This window comes from Physeter macrocephalus, chromosome 5, assembly GCF_002837175.3.
Source record: "Physeter macrocephalus isolate SW-GA chromosome 5, ASM283717v5, whole genome shotgun sequence".
In the NCBI taxonomy this organism is placed as follows: domain Eukaryota; kingdom Metazoa; phylum Chordata; class Mammalia; order Artiodactyla; family Physeteridae; genus Physeter; species Physeter macrocephalus.
In genome coordinates, this window is record NC_041218.1 from 93,500,335 (window position 1) to 93,517,502 (window position 17,168).

Genomic DNA, 17,168 nt, shown 5'->3' on the forward strand with positions numbered 1-17,168 from the left:
GCCCGCGTACCGCAAAAAAAAAAAAAAAAAAATGAAATGGGATGCTGACTGTTCATAATGAAAAGTCTGGCAAGCTGACTGTTTTTACAGAAGAGGAGAAATTGATGTGTAACCTCTGTTGCAATGGAAGAAACATTAATAATCATTGCTTGATACATTTGCCTTAACTCATTGTTTTCAAGGACCTTCAGGAGTTCTATATTTTGAAATCATATTTTACATAATAGGAACATTTTCTTTTCTTTCTTTCAGAGAGGCCATTTCAGTCGAATATCTCATGGTCTGCAAGGAGTTTCTGTTGTGCCACTGAGAACTTACACAGATCAACCAAGTAAGTACTTAGTAAAACAGGTTTTCCTCATATTATCTCATATTTCCTTTGTGTTTAAATGTAAAAGCAAGTGAATGGTAGCGTAACTAATAATAAAGTAATCGGTTATAGAATTCATTTGTTCATATGTTTATTCACTTAAATGTTTATTGAGCATCGAGTGTGTTCCGGGTGGTGAATGAGGCAAAGAAAGCCCTGCTGTTATGGAACTTATAGTCTGGGGGTAAAAGACAAACAGTACACAAGTAACAGGGAAATATTTTGGGAGGTCTTTGAAAACGAAAGCTGGTAATTGGGAGGTAAGGAGGCTATTTTAGATAGGGTGTCAGGGCTTTTCTGTGTAAGGGCCTGAGTAAAGTGAGGGAGTGAGAAGGTTATTTCAGGCAGAGGGAAACAGCAGTGAGAAGGGTCCGAGGTGAGAATTCAGTTGTAAGGTTTAAGGAACTGCAAGAAGGCTGGTGTGGCTAGAGCAGAGACCCATAGAGTGTAAAATCAGAGAGGTAGGCAGGGATCAGATATGGAGGGTTTTGTAAGCCAGGCCAGGATTTTACTCCCAAGTGTGAAGGGAAACCACTGAAGGGTGTTGGGCAGAGGAGCAATTTTATATGTTTACACTTAAAAAGTTATGGACTTCCACTGCAGGGGGCATGGGTTTTGATCCCTGGTCTGATCCCTGGTCGAGGAACTAAGATCCCTCCTGCTGTGCTGTGTGGCCAAAACCAAAAAACCAGAAACTTAATTCTGTCCACTGGGTAAGATTGAGTGTGTTAGTTGCTTAACACTGTTTAGAATGGTGAGAAATCTTTTTCCATGCTGAATGAAAATCTTGGTGGGCTTATCAAAAGCACGTTTTAAAGCCTAGAAGAAGGTACTCTGAAAGGAAGCTATGGACTGTGAATACTTTTTTCTTTACACTTTTCCATATTTTTGAAGTTTCTGTAAAGGATATGTACTTTATTCTTTAAAGTATTTAAAACAGGGAGTTAATGGGTTTATAGTAAGATACTTTGGCCTCCCAGTACCAAGACTGTTGAGTATTTGAAATGATCTGTTTTGACATTTTCTGGAATTGCTCATAGAATCATAAGTAAAGTTGCACATGATGTCTTAAAGCTTCATTATAGAAACCATTAACTGGGGGGAGCTGTGACCATCAGTCTCCCTGCATTCTGTGAAATAATTTTATTCTGTATCCTTAAACTGTTGTCAAACTATTATCATTTTGTATATTCCTAGAAGAAAGAGGAGGAGGATTTGGGTCACTAATGACCTACAGTGGGTGATTTATCCTAGCTTTGAACAGGTCAAGAAATCCTTTAAAAAATACAAATTTGATGGTGGCAGGGTGGGGGAGAGTTGGACCCGTTATGTCCTTTGTCCCTTCTTTCCCCCTTTCAGTTTATTGAGGTATAATTGGCATATACCCTTTGTCTCTTTTGTTAAATGGAATTATTACTTATTCTTCTCAGCTCAACAGGAGAAATACTAGATTTTCATTTCCAAAGCATGCAAGTAAAGACTTTTCATGGCTCATTCTACACCTTCGGTGTTACATATTCAAGGAGGATTTATTCAGTACCTTCTATTTGCCAGGCAGTCCCTGGGCAGGAACTTAGATTGTAATGTTATGGGGATAACTGAGCACTCATGAATCCAATAATTTAGTGATCCCTTGACAGCGAGTAAATTATAAATACCTTAGTACCCATGTAGATTCCGTGCATAAAGTCTTTGGTTGCATGAAGTAACAAGCGTTTTATGTACATATTTATATTTGTCTGAGGTGTTTATTTAATGTCTGTACTTTCCTCAAGAGTGCACACTTCATTAGGGCAAGGACTGTGATTTGTGACTGTTTAGCACCAAAAATGGTACAGTAGGTACTCAGTGCATATTTATTGAATAAACTCTGGGGCCGTGTCTGTTTTAGTTATGCTCCATCACAAGCATCCAGTATGATGCCTAGTACGCAGTGAGTACCCAGCAGCAACAGTGATATTAACTGATGCAATGAGGGCTTACTCTATCTCAGGCATAGTCTTTAATCCTTGTGGCTCTCCTACAAGGTATGTGCTGCTATTTTCCCCATTTAGTGAATGGAGGAGCTGAGTCGAGAGAGCTTAGCTAGGAAATGACAGAGCTGGGAAAATTCTTCTGACTGTAGAGCTTACACTCTTTATCATTGTTCTGTTTGGCTTGCCTCCTTACATGAGTATTGCTTGACCAACTTGAGGAGTTCAAGCTTATTATGATACAGTCCCTGTTACAGCCTCTGGGAGGTGTTTGAATATGAACCAAGTTCATCAAGATTTGAAAGGTATTGTGTTTGTTGTTGATATGACCTGTTTCATGACAGGAATAGACTTACAGCCCTTCATCAGTCACATTTGCTCTGTTAATTTATTCATTCATTATTTCAACAGATATGGAGTATCTACTATGTGCTAGTTATTGGACTACTTGCTGGGATACACCAGTGAACAGGACAGACAAGATGCAGCTTTATAGTTTACAGTCCACTGGGGAATATAAACATCCAGCAAATAATTGTGATAAGGACTCCACAAACTGAGCATTGGGAGTTACGATATCTGTATATGGATCAGGAATGGCCACAGTTATTTTCTAAGGAAATGATGATATCTGAAAAGGGTTGGTGTGGGAGTGGGTATGGGAGGAGGTGTTCCAGGTAGAAGGACCTGCGTGTGGGAATATTTTGATGCGAGAAGGAGCGTAGTGCATTTGAGGAGCCCAAAAGGGCCAGTGTGGCTGAGATGTGTTGACGGTTGACTTCTCCAGGTTACAGAAGACCCTAACTCTTTATTTTAAGGGCAATTGGAGGTCATTGAAGTGTTTTAAGCAGGGGCATAATATAATCAGATTTGTTTTTAAAGCTCGTTTTGGTTGCAGATCAGAGTTGTTATTGTAATAACTTTTTCTCTCATTAGACTGTAAGAACCACGGCTCTGTCGTTCATTGGTAGCCCAAGAGCTTAGAATTGTGTCTGTAATGTGAAATACATGCTGTCAGTATTTTTTTCTAGGTAGATGGGCCAGAATGTATGTGGGTAGACCAGCCCAATTCTGTGCGTGTAAGGTACCAGTAATTCATTATTGCTGAAGCTTGAACTGCATGATATTGGTGGATAAGCAGAATGTGGATAAGCAGTGGTGGGAGATGAGGCTGGAGAAATAGTTATTGAAGAGATTTAGATGTGTATTTAGGAACTTGGATTTTATCTAACAAGAGGCAGGGAAACCAATGAGGAGCAAGAGAATAAAGTCCTAGTTGGGTTTTGGCAGGAGGTAACACCGTGGCAGCTGAGGAGGGTGGGGATGAGACTGGAGGCTGCAGGACCAAAATTGGGAGGAGGATCTGAGAAGGGAAGAAATGTGATGAGTGCCCAGTGTGCACCTGGCATTCTCCCAGGATCTTGACATACCTTATCTCTCACCTCTCAGCCCTGGGATGTAGATATTACTGTCACTGTTATGCCTATGTTGCATCGAAGCCCAGAGAGATTAAATAATTTACCCAAGAATTTAAGAGATGGTAGAGCTCATATTTGAACTCAGGTTTGTTTAACTTCAAATCCTTTCTTCTTTTACTGTTTCTCTTTCCTTGTGGACTAGAGGGTTGTAGGGTTATGATCAGAAAGTAAAAGTATTAGAATTCAACATTTTCTTTGAAGCTGAGTGGTTTAGGGTGATTACAGGTAGAGGATGTGACAATGGAAATAGACTAAAGATTAAGGCTATTGATTATTTTATTGTATCTTTTGGTTTGTTTTCTGGGTTTTTTTTTTTTTTTTTTTTTTTTTGGCTGCACCACGCGACATGTGGGATCATAGTTCTCTGACCAGGGATTGAACCAGTGCCCCCTGCAGTGGAAGTGCAGAGTCTTAACCACTGGACCGCCAGGGAAGTCACAGGCTATTGATGATTTAAAAACAGACCCCCCCCCACCCCGGTCAACAAAACAAGTAAACATTACAACAAGTAGCTCTTATACTCATTTAGTGAAACTGGTAATTAATGATTACTGCCTTATATTTCTTTTCCTATTCCTTTTTTTTTTTTTCGTTTTAAAAATAATCTTGATTTATCTACATTTTGATACGTGCCTATTTCCCCTAACTAGAACGTAAGGTTTTTGAAGGTAGTGATGATTTCCTCATAGGGTAGGCATTCATGAAATTTGATTTCATTCTGATAATGAAGAACTTCGTGTCATTTTAGTTGGAGTTCCTGATTGACCTGGAGATTATGGGATCATCTGAGTGTTTGGGAGGTATAATGGTGTAGGAGCATAGGCTTCAGAATCTAAAGAATATGGCTTGAATCCTGGCTGGATCAGTTACTAATTGTGCAACCTTATATAGGTTGTTTAGTTATCCTCAGCCTTATTTTCTCCCTGTTAAATGGCAATAATAACTGTGTAACAGAGATGTGCTGAGGCTTAAATAAGACGACAGGAAGCATTTAGCTCACTACCTGGCATGTAAATTATCCAAGTGGCAGATAATATTGCAGACTGACTTCTTAAAACGTGTGTTGTAATTTGTTGATGATTACAGTTGGTTTGTAACCGGACACCTTTAGTTCAGTGGTAGCCTTGATAATGTGATATCCTTAGTTTCCTCATAATGATATAATAAGTAACATTTGTAGAGTAACTTGTAGAGCACTTTTTCCTGCTTTTTCTTTCAGTTCATTTCATGGCGTTGACTAATTAAGTCAGTCACCTCTTATTATACCGCAGTATTTTTTAAAGTATCTACCCAATAGCTTTCTCCTGGTATTTTACTGCCACCTGAAATGAAGATTGCTATCCAGCTGTCTTTTGCCGTTTTGGCTTAGTCATAGTTCTCTTATGCTATCAATTTGTATATCCTTTTCAGTTTTTCTTTTTCACTTTTAAAGGCTGATGCTAGTTTTGTAAAATTACATATTAAGTGTTCCCTAAATTACTGTATTTGGTTTAACTACTTTTCTATATCCTGATTTTTAAAACTACTTTAAAATTGAGAAATGCTTCTTGACAAGGAGATGGTGAGTCAGAATCAGGTATTGTAAACTGTCACTTGCAAGCAGCCTTTGGTAAAGGTGAAAGCTAGCTGGTTTGTTTTTCCAGTATTTTATTATGAAAAATTTCAAACATTTAGAAAAGTTGCAAGAATTTTACAGTGAATACCCATGGATTCTTCACATTTTACTATACTTACATTATCACATATCTGTTCATCCATATACATATCCATTCATTCTTCTTACTTTTCTGATGCATTTCAAGGTAAATTGCTGACATTGGTGTACTTCCCCTAAATAATAGCTTATTTTTGAAGATTTGCACTGGATCATACCCTCCTATACTTTCAGTTGACAAATGTTCAGATGAAGAGTTTTCTTTTTTCCCTTCATCTTTGTGCTTTCTAGCACTTTAGTGGGATTCTGATGGAATGGTACACTTAGTATCTTCAGTGCAAGGGGAACTGTTTTTTGGTATTTTCTACTGTTTTTAAAAAGACCTGAGATCACACAGTAAATTGGGAAATAAAGGGCAAGTATTTTGGCTTTTTTGTGTTTAAATTTAATCAACAAACATGTATCTTATAACCAAAAAACGTTAAAAAATCAGCAGAGAAACATGTTTTGTAGCTTGTATTTAGATTACTGTGAAATTGAAAATTAGGACCCAAACTAAGGGATATTGTTTAGGTCCTGATTTGGTTCAAGATTTGAAAATAGAAATACATTTTATTACATTCTTAATTCTGAACGTGAATGAGTGAACCAAGCATTGTGGCCAAAAAGCATAAATGGATCAGTAAAAATTGAAGCAATACTTTTATCATGTATTGGACCAGCTATATTTTTTTCATGTATTGAGTAATTCTAATTATCATCTGACATAACCAAGGAGAATCAGTACTATGATTTATTCAGTAGGACGATTCTTAGATTTTGTGGATGACTGGGTTGGATAACTTGTTAGTTGTCGTCCAACATAGAGGTTATTTGATTCTGTTCAGGCCAGCAAAGGTCTTTTGAATGATACTACACTCCCATCCCCTAGGAGGTGTGTGTTTTGTGAGGGAGGGATGATAAGAAATTAAAATTGCTGTCTTTGTAGGTCAGAATATAGTTATTATAGAGTGAATACTTACTATGTACGTTCCAGGTACTATGCTAAGCTATTTGCATACATTATTTATTCTGTATTACAGTCCTATGAGGTAGATTTTCTTGTACTGTTTATTTTGCAGATGAGTAAGCTGAGGGTGAAGCAGGTTAAATTACTCCTCTAAGGTCAGATAGCTAGTAATTATAAAGCTTGATTATTGCTCTTGGGGATAGGTGAAACTGAGGAATGGAGTAGTTTGAATAATGGAAAGACCACTGGAAGGAGAGACAGAAAACTTAATTTTGTCTTTGCCACACGATTGCTAGATGACCTTGGGCAAGTTAATTGACCTCTGTGAACCTAGTGTTTTTTATCTGTGATATATCGGATATATGCCATCCTTACCTTCCTCCTAGGCAGTTCTGGGAAAAACATGATAATATATGTGAAAGTGTGTTAAAAACTGCTAAATGCTAGGTTGCAATGACAGTTGGGGGGTGGAGAAGGGAGACTGTCTCTAACTCTTAACAGTTATTGTTGCTTTATTTGATGTTGGATTGAGGAGAATGGGAATAATTGGACTTAATTTTACATTTGTATCATAATTATTATATTCCTCAGGCTACTGATCAAAGTTAACTTTCAGTGTCTTATCTTTATATGATAAATGTCCAGAATAGTTCATTGAATTCAGTTTAGCCTATTAGCTTAAACTATACAAAATGTATTATTATTCAAATAAAGTTCAAAACGTATTTGCCATGCATTATAGGGAAACAGAGTTTTCCCCCTGATATCTTAGAAGTTAAGTACCTGAAAAGTATATAATCAGTCTTAAATTTATTGAGAGAACTAAAGTATTATACAAAATTATCTTATTTAATCCAAACATCAATCATTTAAGGCCGTGTTATTATTCCTATATGACAGAAAAATGAGGTCACTTAGTCACACAACTAATGAGTGACAGGAGCTGAGATTTGAAGCCAGGTATATCAGATTCCAAAGCTCAGGCTCTTTCCTTCATACAGATGTGTCAGTAAATGCCTGTCCGTTATGAAACTATGGAATTTAGCAAGGTCAGTGGGTACAAAACTCAGTTATATTTTGGTATGCCATAATGAAATAAATAGAAAACAAAATATACCAATCTGTGTCATTTTCATTTATGTCAGAGAACATCAGGTACCTAGGAATGAATAGTACTGTGTAGAAAATGCTGATTATTTGTACTTTCTTGGAGGTGTAAAATGTAAGTTTTTTTTTTAATGTACTGTTTTTGGTCAGTATTAAGCAATTTATTGTTTTGTATCAATTTGCTTTTATTGTAGTTGATGCTGATGTAACAGTGATAGGTTCTGGTCCTGGAGGATATGTTGCTGCTATTAAAGCTGCCCAGTTGGGCTTCAAGGTAAGGTTTAGGCTCAGACTGTGTGTTGATTCCTTTTCATTTGGCAAGAGTTGATCACATTCACAAAATACTTTGCAGGTAATTAATAATAGTAAATAATTTCTTAATTCTATAAATTATATTTAGGCCTGAGACTAATGAAGAGAGAGGGTTTATTCGGTTGTAGTATTTTCATGAAATGGAAAAGTGAAGTCATTATTTTTCCCCTTCCCCCAATACTTTTTTGTTTTGGCTTCTAATCACACTTTGGAAGATACAGTAATGGAGCCAAAAACATGTATTTGGTTGTTAAACAAAACTATCTTTTAGAATAATTCGCTTTTGGGTTAGTATTATTCAACTAATAAATTATAAAGGAGTCTCTTTCATTCTCACAAACACAGCTTCAGTAGCATGTTTTGTAGAAGAATTAAGACAGATACATTTGGAATTTTAGTGAACTGGAACATTGCAGGTTATGTGCAGTAAATAATGTTTTCTTTAATGTTTTGCTTGTAGGCAGTCTGCGTTGAGAAAAATGAAACACTCGGTGGAACATGCTTGAACGTTGGTTGTATTCCTTCTAAGGTGAGCATATGTTTTGTGCAGTGCAGAAATTTTTTCATTAGCCACCAGCTAGAAGGATATATTGAGATTAGAATATTAAACTAATAGAGTTATTAAAAAATAAACCAGGGATGATAAAAACACGTTTTTCCCTTGTTAAAACTTAGAGTACTGTCATCAGTCTGCCATACATTCCTGAAATAACTTCCTTGTCTCAGAATGCCTAGCCTTTGAGCTAGGCTCTGATGATAGACTCTGATGTTCCACTTTTTTTCTTTTTAGCTTTCCTTTACAGTGAAACAGATAATAGGTAGTAAATTCTTCTTTTAGGCCATTTATATATGAAAATATGACTGCTTTTTTAACCCGCCTTTCTGAAGTGTGTATTTAATTCGTTGCTTTTAAAGAAAGTAAAGATGTTTTTTCATTCTTGTTTGTTGAACGTTTAAGTCGTTATTGTTTGTCTTAGATTAATTATGTAAGAACAGAAATTGAATTGGTGTAGTCCTATATGCTATTTCACATAGAGAGTGTCATTTTGTAAGTGGTTTTTGATTATATATAGTTTGTGAAATTTGATAATTGAGTCTATTTCCTTTAGGCTTTATTGAATAACTCTCATTATTACCATATGGCCCATGGAAAAGATTTTGCATCTAGAGGAATTGAAAGTATGTATACCTTTCATATTTAGCAGTATTGTCACTTAACTTGACTCTTCTGGCTTAACTTGACTTGTGTCTAATGAGTGTGTAATATATGTTCAGTGAGGGAAGAGTAAGAAAAAGATCTTAATGTGAGAAGATTTATTTAAGAAAGAAGGCTTAAATTCATATTCCTACTATGACATTTTGTGTTCCTTTGCTAACGTGTGTGCGTGTGTGTGTGTGTGAGAGAGAGAGAGAGAGGAGTCAGTTTTTATTTCCCTGAAACCCTAGAGATCATTAGGAGGTGCTGGATTCCTGAGTGCCATGGGCAGATAATGGTGAAGGAAGCGAAGTCTACTTAAGTTGTTGGTAGTGGAAAGAGATGCAAGGAGAGGGGGAAGGATGCAGCATAGTGGAAAAGAAGGACATTTCATAACGTTTTAATTTGTTATGTCATATCTCCTGCCATTCTTTTTGGACTGTTTTCATTTCATCCTTTTTCTCCAATTATTATTTACAATAATTGACATATATATATCAATTATATTATTTATATATATATATATATATATATGTTGTTTGGCCGTTCTAGGAAGGGCCAAAACACACCTTGGTTGGAGCGGGGGGTGGGGGGTGTTAATTGATTTTCCTTCATTTATTTCTTTGTAGCAGTAGGTTTCTGAAAGATTGGGCTGTAGTGTAGGCAGACAGGAAGGTACAGTAGTGATGTATATACATTAAAGCAAATATATTAAGCTAGATGAAAAGTAGAATCAAAACTCACTTTCTGTACCTACAAAGGAAAGAAGAGACAGGGTTAGTCAAAGACGTGCATTGTAGGTAAAGCTTCATGTTCTAGCTCTGTGACTTTAGGTAAATCAGATCTCTCAGGGCCTCTGTTTCCTCATCTTTAAGATATGTTTTGGTTGCATGAGCTGATTTCTGAGGTATTCTTACATGTAAAGTTCTGTTGAGTTTGAGTTTCTTTATTTTCTGAGTTGCTTCAGAGTTTTCTTCTGAATTAAATGAGTGGGTAGAATCTAGTTTATTAAACTCTTTTATATTAAGCTTCTGTGTTTGAAGATTTCAAATGTGTATTTTTAGTAGTTTCATGAAATTTAGCCTTTTCTTTTGTTTGCAATTTCCAGTGATGTTTTACTTTGTCATTTTAATCAATACTTAAATTTAAATCTCTTCCAGAGTTATAACTATCATAAGGTGTTTGGAGAATATTTTGTCATAATGGGGTATACTGTTTTATTTTGGACTTCGTTTTTCCTGAAGGTGGACTTTTTACAGTGTGTGATAGGTTCTGTTATCGTGATAGGATGCTGTTTGCCTTTTGCCAGCTACGATTATTGTATCAGTTATTAGATTAAAAATTTTTAATACTGCCTTTTATACAGTTCCGTAAGCATTAGGCTGCAGTTTTTTAAACCTTGATTAGTGAAAAATATCACACATTGCTTCAGGAATTTAGCTATGGACTAAAGATTTATTTAACAAATTACAGTGTCTGAAGTTCGCTTGAATTTAGAGAAGATGATGGAGCAGAAGAGTAATGCAGTAAAAACTTTAACGGGTGGTATTGCCCACTTATTCAAACAGAATAAGGTCAGTGTGTTTAATGTTCAAATTTTTGCTTTATTTTATACGCACCTTAACGTTGCTGTATGCTCACAGTGATGTTATTAGAACTTGGCTGCTGGAGAATATTTATTTAATTTAAAACAGTATGTTAAGCTGAAATAGATTTCCCTGATACATATAACAAAACGTTTGCTGTTCCATACGTAGCATTACTAAGTAGGGAAGTATTTTTTATTGGAAAAATTATTTAATAGTTTTTTCTTACTGATCGTATTTGTTTCTCCAAAAAATTATTTTAAACTTTGTGAATTTATAAACATTATTTTATAAAGGTTGCTCATGTAAATGGATATGGAACGATAACTGGGAAAAATCAGGTCACCGCTACGAAAGCCGATGGCAGCACTCAAGTTATTGATACAAAGAACATTCTTATAGCCACAGGTTCAGAAGTCACTCCTTTTCCTGGAATTACGGTATTTACATGTTTTACAACTGTCACAACCTTCCTACAGAAATGTTTTATAAACGACATTATGCCCTTTATGAACTTTGAATGACAGATCTCTGACTGAAGTACTATATGTTGACAGTCATTCAGCTTTGGGAAATTGCCTGTCTTTATTTTGCAGTGATCGTGACCAGAAATAGAACACTGTATATTAAGATATATTTCAATTCAGTATGAAGTTAAAATTGACCATTTTGTTTTGAAATGCTGAATGATAAATTTTTAAGTGAGCATTTTTAATGGGTTTTGATAAAATTGAGTCTATGGATAAAAGTCGTAAGTAGCTCAAAGCAAATAAATGACTTAGTATTTTTAGTGATTATACTGAGTGAGATCACAGTTTATAATCAGTAGGTTTTTCCAAATAATTTTGATTGTATCTTTCTTTAAAATTACAGATTGATGAAGATACAGTAGTGTCATCTACAGGTGCTTTGTCTTTAAAAAAAGTTCCAGAAAAGATGGTTGTCATTGGTGCAGGAGTAATAGGTGTAGAATTGGTGAGTGATGTTTTTTTCTGCCCCTTATTACTTAACATGGATTTGGACAGGACTTAGTGGTGCTCTGTTTGATTCTTTGTATAACATCACAGGTAGATCAGCATTGAGGGGTTTTTTTGTTTTGTTAAAAAATATTTAGGTACATCCATTAGTTTTTTTTCCTAAGTAATTTTTTTTTTTTTTTTTTTTTTTGTGGTACGCGGGCCTCTCACTGTTGTGGCCTCTCCCGTCGCGGAGCACAGGCTCCGGATGCACAGGCTCAGTGGCCATGGCTCACGGGCCCAGCCGCTCCGCGGCATGTGGGATCTTTCCGGACCGGGGCACGAACCCGTGTCCCCTGCATCGGCAGGCGGATTCTCAACCACTGCACCACCAGGGAAGCCCTAAATAATTTTTAAAAAGAGATTTTTGGCTGCTTTGGGTCTTCGTTGTTGCATGTGGGCTTTCTCTAGATGCGGCGAGCAGGGCTATGTTGCAGTGCGCAGGCTTCTCAATACGGTGGCTTCTCTTCTTGCGGAGCATGGGCTGTAGGTGCACGGGCTTCAGTAGTTGTGGCTCACGGGCTCTAGAGTGCAGGCTCAGTAGTTATGGTGCACGGCGGGCTTAGTTGCTCCCCGGCATGTGGAATCTTCCTGGACCAGGGATCAAACCCGTGTTCCCTGCATTGTCAGGCGGATTCTTAACCACTGCACCACCAAGGAAGTCCCAGCATTGAGTTTTGCTTAGACACTTATCTAGTAGTAAAGAATTTTCAAGGCAACCTATTTAAGTAATCATTAGTCATCAGAACATTCTCTTTTGTTTTGAAATCTGCTTCCCTGTATCTTTTACATTTCCTGTTCCCTAGAACTGGACTAATTTTTAAAAATCTACCAGCTCTTCAGGTATTTAAATCTGCCAGCCCTTCGACCCTTCAGCAGACAGCTCTCATTCTGAATGAATTACATTTCAGATAAAGACATGACTTATGTGACCTGACTCTTCCCTGCCTCTCCATCCTCATCTCGATCCCTCTTAACTCAAGTTTTAGAAATGTCAGACTACTTGAAGTTCTCTGAATACTGTGCTGTCTCCTACCTTTTCGTTGCCTGGTTCTCCCTTCTTGTCCATCTGGCAGTTTTCATGATTGTCCAGTGACCTCTATCCCTCCATTTTAGGAGTCCTTTCCCAGGGCCGTTTTACCTTGTAATCGCCAAGAATGGCTCTACTTCTGAAATCACAAATCCAGACATTTTATTCTCTAACCATAAGCTCCTTTCCTCTTACTAAGTTATTCCTCAGGTAGACAGGCTCTCTAACTTAATCAGGTTTTCTAGTCCCTAGATCCCTCTTATGTTTTTGCTCTCTGCCTTTATCCTGTCTTGACTGCTTTCCCGAACAGGTTAGATTCTATAATGTGTCACTTTAATCACTTCCTTACAGATGTTCTTGAGTCCCTTGCCTTGCTGTTCTGTCATATCTGCTTGGCAAAACTAGTCCTGGTTGAATTCAGCTGTCTGTCTTTTTATGCTATACCCAGGATATTGACTACACCAGGAGAAAGACACACACCCTGCAGATTAGTACCTGTGTAAATTTTTGGTCACAGGTCTCAACAAGATCCTCAGCGTTGCTGACAACTCCATTATTTCCTTAGCTGGTACACTCTCCTGGTGCCTGCGATGGTTGTTTCATTTCCCACTCGTCTCAGACCTCTGCCAGCACAGTGTCTTCCCCTGCTTGCAGATGATCTTGTCTCCTAAATTCCTCATAAGAGAAACCATCAGGTGAGAACTCCCTCAGCCTGATGCCCCAGATTTCAAAATATTTTTACCCATCGTTACACTTGTTCTCTTGATCTCTGTTGTAACTCTGGAAGTGCTTTTTTCCGTAAGACTGAGCCCTTCACCTGTGCTTGGTAGTGCATCACCTCCTGCCTTCTTGGGGACTTAGTTTTGTGATTTTTATGTATTTTTTTAGTCTTCAAACTCTCCTCTACTTTTGCTTCCTTATTTATGTTTAAACCTGCTTCTCTGTGGGCACCTGTGTGCATTCACACATGCCAAGATGCCTTTGCGCTCATAGACACAGGCTGTGTACACATAAGTAAGCTTTTTTTTGATCCTGTGTCCTCCTTCAGTTGCTAATTTTCCTCTCACCTTCTCTTCACAGCCAGACTTGTTGAAAGAGATGCCCACACTCTGTTTCATCAGTTCCCACTCACTTCTTCATCTGTGGCTTCTTGTGCCATCAGATTGCTCTTGACAGGGCATGAATGGATTTATTGCTCAATCCAGTGGACTGTTTTCTTCACTGCTTTATTTGGTAGCAAACAGCATTGCTCATTTTCTTGCGTTTGAAACTTTTCCCTTAATTTCTCTGATCAAACGACACTCTGGGTTTTCCAGCTACCCTTTGGGCTGACTTCTCATTCTTCCCTTTCTCAGCCTTCCCTTTAATTGTTAGGATTACTCCAGATTCTGTCTCAGGGTTCTATTCCACACCCTTTCTGTCTTGCCACAGAATATTCTCTTCTCTCTTACTCAGTTACACAAGGACTCATAAACATTTGCAGCCTAATCCTTTCTCCTTGCCTCTGATTTTTATATCTGAATGCTTACCAGCATCTCTGTTTGTAGGACTCACAGGCACTCAGTTCAGTAAGTCCTCTTAACCTTTCTCTCCCTCTTTCACTCCCCAAAACAAAACAAAGCCTGTTTCTTTTCTAACATTTCCCATCTCTGAGTGGTACTGCCATCTATCTAGAGGCCTAAAGAAGTTTGGAAACTATATGTGACCTCTCCCATGCTTTTGTGCCCCATATTGAGTCAGTCCCTGGGTTGTAATGTGATACTACCTGTTAGGTGGCTCATGAATATATCCTCTTCTTTTCATGTATCTACTTAGATCCCAGTTCATGCCAAGATCATGTCTTACCCTGGGTTTCTCTTCTTTAACTTTTTCTAATCTGTTTTCCCCAGAGTGGCTGAAGTGATTACATGATTACACAAATGTAATCATGTCTCTTCCCTGCTGAAAACCCTTCAGTGACTCATTATAGCTGTTAGGATAAGTGCAAACTCTTAAATGTTGGTTGGTGCTGGCTCAGATCTCCAGCCTCGTTTCTAACCCCTTTCCCTCTCAAACTGTGTTCAAGGTATATTGAAATATCAGTTCCTGAACAAGCTGCATTCTTTATTCTGTTTGGAACATTTCATCTCTCTACGAGTTTCTGCACTTTCTGAGCCCTTCCCTGCCTCTACCCTAGATGTCCTTAGGCGCTCTTGCTGAATGTTCCATTGCACCCTATACTTCTTGTTCTAGCATTTATCTTGCTTTCTTGATGTTACTTGTTCACTTGTCTCTCTTTCATTAAATCATAAACTCCATGAGGGTAGAGATGCTGGCTGTTTCATTTACTGTGTGTCTTTAGGATCTAGCATAGTGGCTGATCTATAGTAAGTACTCATGTATTGGCTTTTATTATTGCTCTATAAACATTTGTTGATATAATAAATACCTTTCAAATGTCAGCCTAGAAGTTACCTTTTTAGTGGAGACTTCTGTTTAAGAAAGCTCAGGTCTTTCCTTCTTTGAGTCTTCAGTATAACGTGTCTACATCTTTGCGTCATCTACTGATAACAGTATATTGAATCTATTTGTTTATGTCTGTCTTTTTTATAGGACCATAAGCTCCTTAAAGGCAGAGATTGAGTTTTATTCATATTTAAATCTCCATTGCTTTTCTTTTGTTGTTGTTGTTTTTGTTTTGTCTTGTTTTCCTGTCTGCACCACACCGCATGTGCGATCTTAGTTCCCCGACCAGGGATTGAACCCGTGCCCCCTGCAGTGGAAGCGCGGAGTCTTAACCACTGGACCACCACGGAAGTCCCTGATACTACAGTCTTTAACCAGTTATAAACATAACTGAATACCTTGCTGATACCAAAATATACTACATTAACCAGCCAGAAAAACTTATAGAAAGTAAAGTGTGGGTCGTTTACATGACCTGTTTGAAACACTTGTGGTAATGTCTACTGATTGTCAAACCAGCTGTTTAAAAATCTCTTCAAGTATTTAGCAGAGATTGACCTCTGCTTCACATTTCAGAGACTTCTTTTTTCTTTTTCTTTTTTAACTTTTTATTTTATGTTGGAGTATAGTTGATTAACAATGTTGTGTTAGTTTCAGGTGTACAGCAGAGTGATTCAGTTATATGTATATATGTATTTATTCTTTTTCAAATTCTTTTCCATTTAGGTTGTTACCTAATACTGATCAGAGTTCCCTGTGCTATACAGTAGGTCCTTATTGGTTATCCATTTTAAATATAGTAGTATATACATATCAATCCCAAACTTCCTAACTTCATTTGTATATTTCTTTTTTCGACCTCATATATAAGCGGTATCATATGATATTTGTCTTTCTCTGTCTGACTTCATTCAGTATGACAATCTCTAGGTTCATCCAGGTTGCTGCAAGTGGCATTATTTCATTCTTATTGGCTGAGTAATACTCCTTTGTATATTTGTACCACTTTTTTATCCATTCATCTGTCAGTGGACATTTAGGTTGCTTCCATGTCTTGGCTATTGTAAACAGTGCTGCAGTGAACATTGCGGTGCATGTATTCTTTTGGACCATGTTTTTCTCTGGATATATGCCCAGGAGTGGGATTGCAGGATCATATGGTAGCTTTATTTTTAGTTTTTTAAGGAGCCTCCATACTGTTCTCCACAGTGGCTATACCAAATTACATTCCCACCAACAGTGTAGGAGAGGTCACTTCTCTACACGCCCTCTCCAGCATTTATTGTTTGTGGATTTTTTGATGATAGCCATTTTGACTGGTTTAAGGTGATATCTCATTGTAGTTTGGTTTTTTTTTAAGATTTTTTTTTTTTTTGATGTGGACCATTTAAAATCTTTATTGAATTTGTTACAGTATTGCTTCTTTTTTATGTTTTGGTTTTTTTGGCTGCGAGGCATGTGGCATCTTAGCTCCCCCACCAGGGATTCAACGTGTACCCCCTGCATTGGACTGCCAGGGAAGTCCCCTCGTTGTAGTTTTCATTTGCATTTCTCTAATAATTAGCGATGTTGAGCATCTTTTCATGTGCCTCTTGGCCATCTGTATATCTTCTTTGGAGAAATGTCTGTTTAGGTCTTCTGCCCATTTTTTGATTGGATTGTTTGTTTTTATGATTTTAGCCCTATGAGCTGTTTGTAAAGTTTGGAGACTAATCCCTTGTCCGTTGCGTCATTTGTAAATATTTTCTCCCATTCTGTGGGTTGTCTTTTCATTTTGTTTGTGGTTTCCTTTGCTGTGTAAAAGCTTTTGAGTTAAATTAGGTCCCATTTGTTTTTGTTTTTATTTCAATTAGTCTGGGAGGCGGTTTGAGAAAGATATTACTGTGATTTATGTCAGGGAGTGTCCTGCCTATGTTTTCCTCAAAGTTTTATAGTGTTCAGTCTTAACATTTAGGTCTTTAATCCATTTTGAGTTTATTTTTGTGTATGGTGT

General features: G+C 37.3%; 1 protein-coding gene across 4 annotated transcripts in view; it reads left to right on the forward strand.

Moving 5' to 3' along the window:
- The window catches only part of DLD (dihydrolipoamide dehydrogenase), a 58,413-nt gene that overhangs the window by 2,191 nt on the left and 39,054 nt on the right, over positions 1-17,168 (forward strand). For all 4 annotated transcript variants that reach the window (XR_008617462.1, XR_003679955.2, XM_007117687.4 and 1 more), the window contains exons 2-8: positions 253-331; positions 7,786-7,865; positions 8,364-8,432; positions 9,013-9,082; positions 10,572-10,672; positions 10,981-11,124; positions 11,558-11,659. Coding sequence is in view for 2 of the 4 variants with exons in the window: in XM_007117687.4 (XP_007117749.1) it covers positions 253-331; positions 7,786-7,865; positions 8,364-8,432; positions 9,013-9,082; positions 10,572-10,672; positions 10,981-11,124; positions 11,558-11,659 (645 nt within the window). In the remaining 2 variants the exon portion in view is untranslated. The remainder of the gene's footprint in view (positions 1-252; positions 332-7,785; positions 7,866-8,363; positions 8,433-9,012; positions 9,083-10,571; positions 10,673-10,980; positions 11,125-11,557; positions 11,660-17,168) is intronic.